Below are 12,282 nucleotides of genomic sequence, written 5' to 3' on the forward strand. Positions count from 1 at the left end.
TCATAGAACTGAACTGGAACATTTTAAAGTAGGCTGGTAGAACTATCTTTCTGATCTGGTCTTATAGAAACCTGAATTTACTGAGTCCTCTTGTCTTTCCGTTAACGACTTGTACATTTTTTTCCCAGCTGGTCTGAACAGTAGCTTCAAACTCATTTTCAGGTTTTTTGTTTCTTGCTTCTACGCTTAAATATCGCCTTCAAGTATTGCAGTTTTTTCCTACACTGTTTCTTAGTCTGTCGCGGTTTAGGCCCAGAGGGCAAGTTTGCACCGTGCAGCTGCTCACTCACTCCTTCCCCTATCAGATGGGAAGGAGAATATGGAGCAGGAATGGCTCAAAAAATCCATCTAAGAACCAGGAGTAGCAGCTCACCCATTATGGTCACAGGCAAAAGAGTCTAGGGGGAAAAAAAGAAAACATCACTTTAATTCAAATGCTAACAAAGACAAAATTTAACAGCCAAGGTGGGACAGTGAGAAGCCCCACCACATCCAAAACCACCTCCTCCCACCGCTCCCTTCTCCCAGGGCTCAGCTCTGCTCCCGATCTCTCCCCCTCCTCCCCCGTGGGGCAGGGGCAGGGGATGGGGGTCACAGCCAGCTCGCCGCTCCTTCCCCTTTGGGAGGTGGGGTGAGCGCCGCACATCCCTCCCCGGCTCCCCGGGGCTCCCCTCTCACCGCAGACCCGCAGTCCTCCACGAACCTGCTCCAGTGTGAGTCCCCCCCACGGGCCGCAGCCGCTCCGCCGTGGGTCCCCCCCGCGTGTTGCAGTCCTCCCAGCGCCGAACCGCAGCAGCGGGGCCGCTCCTCCCCTCCGGGCCCGGCCTGTTTTAAGTGCAGAGGCCTGTCCTCTGGTGGCTTTCTGTTCAGGCCTCAGGTTAGTCTCTGCTCCACCACCGGGCTCCACGGGTGGCAGGGGGGCGGCCCTGCCGCCTCACTAGGGGACAGAGGGGTCTCTGCTCCGGTGCGTCTCCCCCACGTCCTTCTCCTTCCTTCCACTTACCTCAGCATTTGTCCTCCTCCCGACTCCTCACATGTCCCAGCTGCCTCCTACATCCCTGAAATATGTTATCACAGAGGCGCAGCTGATTGTTTTGGCCTTGGTGCAGAGGCGGGTCCGACTTGGAGCCCCGGGGGAGCTTCGAGAAGCTTCTCACAGGGGGCTGCTACTGTAACCCCCTCCCCTGCTACCAAAAAAAAAAAAAAAAAAAAACCAAACAAAAAAAACCAGCTCCACAGAAACCCATCACAAGTCTTACAGTTAAAAATGTGATGGCCTTTACTGTCATATTCCTTCTTGTCACTGTTGTATGTTCCTTCCAGGTCTCTGTTCCCTTTTTGCTATTTGTGTCTTGTTCACTTCTTCCACTGCTATTTGTCCTCTCTTAATGTTTTACATACTGTTCATCTCAGCCATCTAAAAGTGCTGCTGGTCTTGCCTGAGAGTAAATTGGTGAGTGTAGGTGTATTACAACATACCTTTTGACTGCTGGATCAGGCAGGTGGATGTATTCCACCTGTGAGTAAAAGGAACTGGAAAAATACTGTTTTGAAGTTAGACTTAAGGTCTTGATTGTCCTACTGCTTTGTATCAGTTGAGCAGACTTCCTTTCAGTCATCTCCACAGGTCCCAAACACTTCAAGTGTTTGCCGAGAAGCCCAAGTGTAGGGACACTTGGGGGACATCCTGTTGAGCAGGATGGGTTAGGAAACTATACATGGACTATGCATATCAAGGAATGTCAGCATACAGTAAATAACTGTCTTTTCCAAGCTAAGAGCATTTGAAGAATCCCTGGATCTATAAATGTTTTATGAATATATATATTCTGTGTTGAAGAGCTGGGTTACTGGGTATTTCCTAGCTATATAAAAGTAGGCTGATTCCTGTTGGGGCTAAGAACCTTTGCAAGGAGGGCACTGAGGTTTCCATGAAAACCTTTTAGTCATATGTCATTGGTTATGCTATCTATAATGTAACAAAAGTTTGAAGTATGATAATTAATTGCAACTATCACGCTTCTTTTCTTAGGATACAATCACATGGACGTGGCAAGGGCCAGGAGCGTAAGTGGTTTATGTTTTATTGCTTTTATCACGATCGCTTTCTTTCGTTGTTTTTATTTGTGTCTTACAGGCGTATATACTTAAGTAGTAATTGCTGGTTATTGGATTATTCTTTGGGATAAATTTGTGTCTTTTACCTGTTGTTCCCTTAATTATTATAATCAGTTAGAGGATTCCAGGTATAAACAGTGTAATTCTGCTGCTATGATTTTGCTGGTTTGCAGAATGGATTTTAGGTTTTTATTTCAAATTTTTTTTTTTAGTTAGGTTTTGAAGTAAAACAACTTGTTTCTGCTCTATGTATTTTATTGCCTGCAAATCGATTTGGTGTGTTTCTGTATGAAATCTGCATGGCTATTGTTTGAAATTGGTCTAGTCCCATGGAAGCAGTCAACCCACTCAGGGAATTTGGAGATACAATTTCCATTATCTTGCCTGAATAACTTAAATTTTTTAATTTATTTTTTAAACAAAATGTTTTTCTAGAGGTTCCTTGGCAAATTCATGTAATGTAAAATACTAAATGAAGCAATTCTTACTTGTTTTTTAAAAAAATATATTTTTAGTCTTTTTCCTTCTCGGGTTGGAGTAAAAATTCTGAAATGTTTAGATGAAGATCTAAACAAGAAATTTTGAACACTAAGTAAAGGGGAGTTGGATTCTATCATTAATGGCTTGCCACTAATCTCTTCCTTGGGAGCTATTGTTTTGAACGTCCCACCTGAAATCCTATATTTTAGTAGTAACCCAGAAACCATTGGGATTTGCCAAGATTCAAGTAAGTTATAATTTTGTCAATTAATTTTGCACCTTGAAATGGACTGGGAACCAGGTCTAATTAAGGACACATCTAATTTGGAGACCTGAGGAAATCATTGATCACTTTTAAAGGTTCAGTTAAATCATCATGTTGGAAGTAGATCGATTCATGGTAATGTCTAACGTAGGTGCTGCAGCATTTACTGCATGCAGGGATTTCTCCTCTCTCCTTGTGAGTTCCTACCTCTTCCTTTGCATTTGCACTGCAGTTCATCTAGCAAATTAACTCAGCCCGAGGGGAGAAAGGTGAGTAGCTTACTTCTAGCTTAGTGTCCTACCTGAAGAGTCAAAAATACATAGGAGGAGGAGGAAGAGGGAAGAAACTTGTAGGTGTGTTGCCTTAGATCACTTTAATGTGTACAGAACATACATGGAAGTTCTGACCTCTTCTAATAAAGTTAAATTAAAGCTGAATCAGAATCTGAGGCAGCATGTGATGTTTTGCAAATTCACTGGGTCGGTTTAAATTACAGCTTTGCTTAATTAGGATTAATTCTCCTGAGTGACCTAAAATGTATGTCTGATGTCTTAGCAGAAAATACTGTTAGGACTGATACAGTCTTCACTTTCTCAACAAATGTCTCTCTGACATGGTGTTAACCCAGACTTAATCTGGAAGTGTCATGTATCCAGGAGTATTCTGTTTGGTCAAAGGTATTGTGGCCTCTAAAATGGACTGAAAACTTGTCACATGGAAATTATACGCTTTCTTCCACTTATGGAAAGTAATGTTTTTAATAGTTTGACAGTATTCAGAGCAGATCAGCTGACTGTACCTTGAAAACAGAAGTTGACTATAGCATAAAACTTAAATTTTCTCTACATTGGGCTTCAGTTAGATACCATGTTCTATCCATTTTTTAAACTGGTATTTCTAAATTAAGGTTTAATCTTTGAGGATTACAAAGAGTTGTCAGAGAGAAGAGTTTACGTGTAATTTACTGGAGTTTTTTAATGCCCTTGGACAAGGACCTAGAAACCAGACTTTTGCGTTTCCTGACAGTGACGTAAACTTCAAATCACAAGTTCCACTGTTATTCTTGCTCCTTTTCTTTGCTTCAATGTGTTGGAAGTTCAGTAGGAAAGAAGGGAGAAAAAAGTGTTTCAGCCCTGACTGTGTAGCAAAATGAGTAGGGTGTTGCTTCTAGGAACTGCACTTTATCTGGCTAAGAGGATTTTGACCAGCCCTCCCTTCACAGTGATTGACTGCTGTAACTACCTGGATACTGTACAAAATGTGGCTATTGCCTCTGCTCCCTAATTTATGTTTACTAAATCCTTTCCTGGATTTGAATCTTACTGGAATGAACTTGACCTTAGAAAGCAGTATCTTGTGTCTTAGGCTACTAAAACACGTGTACTGCATTTCATTAACAGACTTCTGAAGTGTAATGAACTTTGGTTCCAAACCAAGACAACGATAAAATCTTAGTAGTTATAATTAATCTTGCCAAGTCTATGCTGAATACAGCATTTTCGCGAAACGGACTTATTCTTTCTTTGCACACTATGCATACATAATATCTTACTGTATGCATTAGTACCTGTATATCATATTACTGCTTGTCTTCCTGCTTTTGGGTATCTTTTAGGATGCAAGTTCAGTGTAAATTGCTTTTGTTCCACCATACAGAATGTAATGTGTAGAAGTACTTAGACCTTTTCTGTTAATCTTGTATCTGAATATGATAATACATATAGTAGGAATGTTACTTGAAGACTTTGGAGCATAATGTACTACTGTTTCACTACATGTAAATTTTTTCCTCCATACTTTTCCTTTTTTTTTCCCCTTTTAGGTTAGAAATTCTGTGGCTTACTTTGTGTCAGTTTCACAATTCGGTGGAAATTGAGGTCAGTAGAAAAAAAAAAAAACCCTAGTGTATTCTGAGCAGTATCAGAATAATATATTGTACGTAATTCTGCAGTAAAAGTTTGTATTCAAACTTCGTATGTCAACACAGTCTGTAAAAACAGGTTAAAATATCACTTATATTTTAGGCAAATGTCTTATGGATCTGAAAATGTAATCTAAAAATAGAACAACAAAGTATAGTTTTCCACTTGGCTTAAGACTTTAATTTCTTGTGCATTTAAATTGAGTAGATAGATTTCTGACTGTTTAAAGAGTCTTTTGTGAACAAATTTATTGTCTTTTAATTGCCTGATTGCTATTCCAGCTAGTATACCAAGTCTGTGTGTTAGATACCCAAGTGTGTGAACGCTGATGTACAAGCTAAGGACTTTCTTCTAGAGAAAAATCATTGTAAGTGGTTTCTTATAGGTCAGATAGGTTCTTTAATATGTCTGGCTAATTTTTTTATTAGCCTGCACTGTTCAGAATGTGAAATTGGAAAACATAAAATTTAAGTTTATATATATTCTTAACTTTGTTTTCAGGAAAACACTATGTGATCCTAAGGCTGAAGGATATTGTAGCGAAAATGCAAAAACAATTAAATCCTTTCCTTTTAAATTGCTGTCCTTAAGCATTTTACAGAGCGTAATTACATTTTTGTGGAGAAGCATGGTGTTTTCATAGAATGGTTTGAGATTGAAGGGACCTTAAAGATCATCTAGTTCCAACCCGACTGCCATGGACTGGGACACCTTTCACAGGATCATGTTTTAAAGGTGTTATATGATATTTGTCAGATGTTCTGCAGTTCTTTTGCTTAAATTTTTTAATAATGAGGTAGCTACTTATCTCTTACTGATAGCAAGGTAAGCTAATAGGAAGAACTATTACATATTTGCATACACATACGTTATTATTGTAACATATATGCTTATCACAGTAGTTATCATTGCTGTGCTCTGTATTTACTTATTTATGCTATAAATTCTTCTCAGAAGCAATAAATGCACGAAATACCAGTCACTGAACAATTCTATTTTGTAGAAATTTGTGGTTAGTGTTACCACTTTAGTTGTATGTTTTCAGCTATTAATAGTATATATATTAAAAAAAAAAAAAATATCAAAAATCTCATTTCCAAAACAGTGACATGTTTTTGTTAGAAGGGCCAGGGAGAAACTACCTCATGCAGGGACAAGACAAACCAGCTGATTGGCAGGATTTTTACTCTATCTCAGGAACATGGTTTTCTGCCCTAGGCAAGTAAAGTGGGTTCTTTCACACAGAAGTGAATACTGCTGAGCTTTCTTGAGTTTTCAGGCAGTAGCTGCTAGCAGATGCTGAGTTTCTGTAGCACATACAGAACTTGCACAAGGACAAGTTATGCTCTTTGGCCTTTTTCAAAAGGCCAAAGAAAATCTAGTGACTTTGTGAAATATGCTGTACTGAAGCAGGATCTGGCAGAGGGTAGATGAGCAGAGCTGTCTGCAAGGCTGCTTGCAAGTATGAGGCAGAGTACTTGAGAGCTGCTTTTTGAATCTATTCTTGCAAGGAGGTGCTGCAGATGTAGGATGTAGGGGAAAAATTAGTTGTTCTGTGTTCAAAGTCATGGTTTTTCCTTTGTCTCCAAAGTTTATTGGCTTTTATTCCTGCTTTGTTCTGTCAGCACAGAGGTACTGGCAAATACCAACCAGCCTTTATACAAGAATTACTGCTGAAGATCCAATAACTCAGGGGATGTGCAGCAAAACAACACAACTTCAGTATGTTTTTGATTATAAATGATAGCTCATAAGGCCTAGCAGTCAGCAATCAGGATCTAAAGTTTGTTAGCCTGAGCTTCTCTGCATATAATGTATGTTCTGGCATACTACATATGTCATGTATATTGAGAAGCAAGCATCTATGTAGATTTTATAATAGGTTACTAAAAATGCCGGCCCATTCATCCTGTACTTGGAGCTGACATGCAAGCATCCTTGTGAAGAAGAAAGGGTATGTGACCACCTACACATTGAGTTTGTTCTGGCTCGTGTCAGCTTGTTTTGCTGGCCCGTCAGCTTCAGTTTTCATATGGCTATCACAGTCAGCAGTGGCTGAGAATTCTTCTCTTGATTTTGTTAGTGGTGCTGAAATGATTGTGCTATTTCTATGCAGTTAGGCACAGACACGTAGAACACCTCTGAAATCACCTCACATTCAAACTTGTCCTGTGTTTGGATGGATGACTTAATAGCAATTTGCAACTGAAAAACAGAATTGGGCTTGGAACTTGAAGGAACAATTTTTCCATCTCTGTTAGCTTCACAGTCTTCGTCCTTTTGTATATTATATCACATCAGGCTGGCACACCTGCTTGTAAATCTAGAAGATGGGAGTCATATGTGTTCAGTTGAAGTGGTGCATATAGGGAAAACTGTAGCAAAACCCAGAATAAATATAAGATTTGTCCATAACTGAGTACCTATAAGAAACAGCTAGACAAACATCTAATGTCAGCGTTTTGAGTACTGCTGATCATAGCATTATGCAATTCTGAAAATACAGCTAACTTCATAGTTACTGAGAAGTATTTGCTTAAATGATAAACTTTATTGCCCAATTGTTGTTTTCTTTTTTTTAAAGACTAGTGAGAAATTTCTGGATCACAGTTTGCATCTTACACTACCCATAGCTAATTATGTGAAATATAGCTACTTTTAATACAACTTTGGTTTCTGCTTCAGAAGCTTTCCACAGGATTATGAACATTTTGTTCATTTAGTGCATAAATTATCTCATTGTGTTGCACAACTAAAGGAATTGTATTGTCTGGTCCTGAGCAGGGGTGGGAATCAGAGTGATCCCTTCTTGTTCCTTCTGAGCACAGTTACTTGGCAGAAATGAGATGTTTTGAGGGTTTTTATAGATGAGACTGGCCATGATCCTGGGGCTTACATCATGTTTCAACAAACATTTAAAAACATACCCAAGAGCTGAAAGGCCTTTTAGTATAGGCCATCCTATTCTGAAAGCTGCCTTTTTTGTTGCAGGTCTCCAGCAGTTCTGGTGTAATTTTCCCTTTCCAACCTCAACTATTCTGTGATTCTGTGACCACCTGCACTTATTTAGATTTTTTTTTTCAATTGAATATTAATAACTAGTGCCCCATTTGAAGGAGAAATTTTTCAAAACCTCCATCAGCAGAACATAAAAACACTTCTGATGTGTACATTAAGCAGTCATATATGATTTCAAAATGTGCAGGAGGTACAGTAAATACCTGATGTCCTGAGCATTTGAAATTCTTACTATTTAAGGTATAGAACAATGTTCATGTAGCAGATGCTGTTCTTGGTTATCTGGAAAGAGCTGAACAATGCAGAATGTGAGAGAAAACTTTGTGCAAGAAAATGCTAGTACTTTTATTTAAAAATTCCTGGTCCCACTTACGAAAGGAGGATAAAACTCTACTTGGGTTCTATGAGGTAAGAAATGAGCAGAGTCACTGCTACATGAATTACTAGAAGAATGATGCATCCTTAAGCATTTAAGTGTTCAATTTTAATTTTTTTTAGTCCTTTTGTTAATATAATTTTGTAGGTAGTAAAAAACTGTATACATTTTTCACTATAGTGCTATAACAGAGATTGTTTAAAATGTTCAATATTCTTGGTATAATTCAGTTCTCTGTATGCAGTTTCTACCTGTGTATATTCCTTCAGAAGAAGAAAGAAAAAATCCAGTGTTATATGCCAATAACGTCAGACGTGTAATGGCAGAGTAAGTATGTTGTAATATGGAATAAAAATAGATGTATGGTTTTAATTTTAGGATCAAGAAAATTTAATGAAATCAATTCAATATAGTTGGCTGTTTGCAAAGAAGCTTGTAGTCTGCAGTGGTATATACAAAACCTTTTATGTAGCAGTTGCCTTCCTCTCTGAGGAGTCCGGGGAGCCACAAATACAGCAGGAACTGTAGGAGTTTGGTTGTGTTTTTTTTAACATGTCTTCATATAACAAGGCAGTTCTGCTTGCTGCTGTGGGTATTTGTTCTTCTGAGGAGAAAAGTACAGATGAATTTTTTGAAAGTTAATGTATCTGAATTTTGTGCTGTTGAGGTTGGATTTTAAGCTATGATGTTTTAATGAAGTTGAGAATAGTTTCACGTATTCATTGTTAGCCTCTGGTTATTTCAAGTAGTAAAGCACAGGAAAGTTGCTTCTGTTGGAAATAGAGCACTGATACAATGCAAACTAATTGATGTTGAACGTTAATGTGACAACACTTACAACACTTGTCTAGTGTATAATAAAGCCAACACTGAATATGCAGACCTTTATCCTCTTCTGTTGTATTTTTGCTTCACTGCTCTTGTTCATTCATTTGTGTCCTTTCAGCAAATCTACCATTAGTCAGTAGATGTTCTCCATATTTACAGAGAACCCTCAGGTCTATGTTCATTAACTCTTGAAGGATTTATGAATCTTTCTAATCCTGATTTTGAAAGATTTTATGAAATCTTAATTTCTTTTGTGTAACTTCTTTTCTGTTCCTAAGTTACCAGTTTCAGCCAAAGGTCAGTTTGTAGATAGAAACTGGTAAGTAATTCTTCTCTGGTTTATAAGCAGAACCCAGCTCTGTGAGTTTCCTTATGGATGCTGAGCCTATAACATAACAGTAGGACTTTTGAAAGGACTTTTCTCGCAAAGGGAAAACCAAAAGAATCTGTGTGTATCAACCGGTCTTAGAGTTGCAGTGGCCTCAAAGTTTTGTAGTTCACTTAAGATGATCAGCTGGCACTACATAAGTGTTGTCCTCAGACTTTGGGTAGAAGACCATGTTATTTATTAGACCTTCATTCTGAATTCTACTCCAGTCAGATGACAGAGATTGTATGGTATAAGGAGAAATTTTGAAAGCCCACAGAAGTTTACACCAAGCTGCATGTTGAAAGCTTTCCCTTCTATGTGTGCACAGGAGGAGAGACATGATTTTCATTGTTCTTTTGTTTCTTCCTCCCATCTCTGAAGAATTAGGCATTTGGGGTAACAGAAGTGGGATGCAGGTCCAAAGGGAAGACTGTCAAAATGGGGGACAGCAAATATGGTTTGCTTTGAGATGAAGAAGGGACTGTAGGTGTTTTGTTGATGTGAAAGGAAAATAAATATGGTTGGATATCAAAGTGCTGAAGTTAACACGCAGACAGGAATGGAACAGAGTGCTGACCCCTGCATACTGTGGATTACTGTAGACCAATTAAAATAACATCAACATAGCCAAAATTTATTTACTTCTGACCACTTCCAGATGCTTACTTCTAGTTGCAGTTCTCTAGACTCTCCTAGTTCATTCATGTGGCTTTTGGTACAGGAGATGCCAGCTCAGCTGCTGTCAGTCTGTTCTGGAGCTGGAGCGGTTGCAGCTAGCACCTCAGGTGCTATTTGGTTCTTGTGTTGCTGAGTAAAAGACAGTATTACTGCTTCATCTAGATTTGTCTCCTTTTCTTGAAGATGGAATTGGTAGCAGTGTACCATTTTGATGTCAAGAGGTCACTTCAGGATCTGTTTAGATGTCTGCTTTTCCCTTCCTCACCATCACATTTTTCTGGAAGAAGAGTAATTCTACTGGATGTTTTATTTACAGCAGAAGCTGTGGCAGTCCCAGATAATAATGTATTTGTGAGTCAGAACCAGTGTTGTTGCAAAACCTTGTGTCTTACCCCTGATTTCAAAGGGAGTTGATAGAACTTGCCAAGTGCAACAATATATATGATTTCCACTCCTGAAACCTGTTCGCCTTCATCATAATCTTGTCACATGAACAGCTTTCTAGTAATTGTTGAACCAAGTACTTGACAGGATGTCTGATTCTTACCTTGCTTCTGCTTCTTGACTTATGGAGAACTTTTGGTTTAGCCCTATTTGTTTAGCTTTTCTGTGGGCAGCCACAAATGTGAGTGATGGAGGTCTTTAAATTGTTCCTGTTCACTTACATACAAGTTGAATATTTAATGAAGGAGATGCTGTCATTTACAGAGGTTTGCTTCCTGAGGACATTAGTTCTTTGCAGGATGGATTAATTTACTTGCCCAAAAAGTGAAATCTAAAGTGAGCCTTGCTTTTGGCTCTCTGTTTCAGGTCAGGAACTTAAAGCATAACTGTTCTCCTGTGCTTCAGGTTTCCTCAGGCAGCCGTACCAATAACAAAGGAAATGCCATTTTTTAAATGTTGTAGCGCTCTTTAGGTCTTCATTGTATTCCTTCTCATCCAGTATGACAAGGATTGTATACTTTTGAAAATGCATTCAGGTGTTAACCCACCATTTGTATCATTCATCTTTTCTGTTGCCATATACCATCCATTGGAATATTAACACACTGGTTTGTTTTTCCTGGGGTATTGTGCTGGTTTTGGCTGGAATAGAGTTTATTTTCTTCACAGTAGCCAGTATGGGGCTGTGCTCTGGATTTGTGCTGGAAGCAGCGTTGATAACACAGCAAGGGATGCTCTGGTTGCTGCCGAGCAGCGCTCACCCAGCGCCAAGGCCTTTTCTGCTCCTCACCCCACCCCCCCAGCGAGCGGGCTGGGGGGCACAGGGAGTTGGGAGGGGACACAGCCGGGACAGCTGACCCCCCCGACCCCAGGGATGTCCCACACCGTACGGCGTCATGCTCAGCACCTACAGCTGGGGGAAGGAGGAGGAGGAAGGGGGGGACGTTCGGAGGGATGGCGTTTCCCTTCCCCAGTCACCGTTACGCGGGATGGAGCCCGGCTGTCCTGGGGAGGGCTGAGCCCCTGCCTGACCATGGGGACTGGGGGGTGAATCCCGTGTTTTGCTTTGCCTGTGTGCCCGGCTTTTGCTTTCCCTATGAAACTGTCTTTATATCAACCCATGAGTTTTCTTGCTTTTACTCTTCTGATTCTCTCCCCCATCCCAGTGTGAGGGGAGTGAGCAAGCGGCTGGGCAGTGCTCAGCTGCCAGCTGGGGTTAAACCACGAGGACCGTGTTGGGGATGATCATCATGTTGATGTGAATGTTGTGGCCAGAAGTTACTCAGTCTGGATTACTATTCTGCAATCACCCTTTCCTGCTGATTTTCAGGACCTCGTTTCACAAGACTCTTTCTAAACTAAACCTAATTTACTTTTTAATTTATAATGTAAACCTAATTTACTTTTTAATTTTAAATGTAATACAAGCTGATCTCTTGATGGGTAGTGTTTCAATATTTGTGCACTAACCTGTCGCCAAATTCCACAAGAACCCAGGTGATAAATTTCCATTTTTTTTATAGGACACTGTCATGGTAGAAAATGAATTTAAGGCTCACAACTTCTACAGACCTTTCCGTTGCATCTGTGGCTATTTGTTTCCTGCAATGCTAACCTGTAGTGATATCTTTCATCAGGAGGATGAGCAAGATCCAAGCTGTAATGGCTGATCGCTTTACAACATCTTTAAAAATCCAAAGTTTTTTTTCGAAAAGGGTTTCTTAATCTCACCTCTGCAGTTACCGGTATTTTAATGTCTGTGATCTTCAACCTTTTTTCTCAT

The 12,282-nt window shown here is 39.7% G+C and overlaps 1 protein-coding gene across 1 annotated transcript in view; it reads left to right on the forward strand.

Annotated features, from left to right (window-relative positions):
• LPCAT1 (lysophosphatidylcholine acyltransferase 1) overlaps positions 1–12,282 on the forward strand; it is a 75,265-nt gene that overhangs the window by 28,352 nt on the left and 34,631 nt on the right. Inside the window, 3 exon segments of the mRNA XM_032988988.2 lie at positions 2,033–2,067; positions 4,686–4,740; positions 8,424–8,506. Of these exon segments, the coding sequence (XP_032844879.2) occupies positions 2,033–2,067; positions 4,686–4,740; positions 8,424–8,506 (173 nt within the window).

The sequence above is a fragment of the Tyto alba genome, unplaced genomic scaffold, assembly GCF_018691265.1.
Source record: "Tyto alba isolate M040663 unplaced genomic scaffold, T.alba_DEE_v4.0 Super-Scaffold_27, whole genome shotgun sequence".
NCBI classification, from domain to species: domain Eukaryota; kingdom Metazoa; phylum Chordata; class Aves; order Strigiformes; family Tytonidae; genus Tyto; species Tyto alba.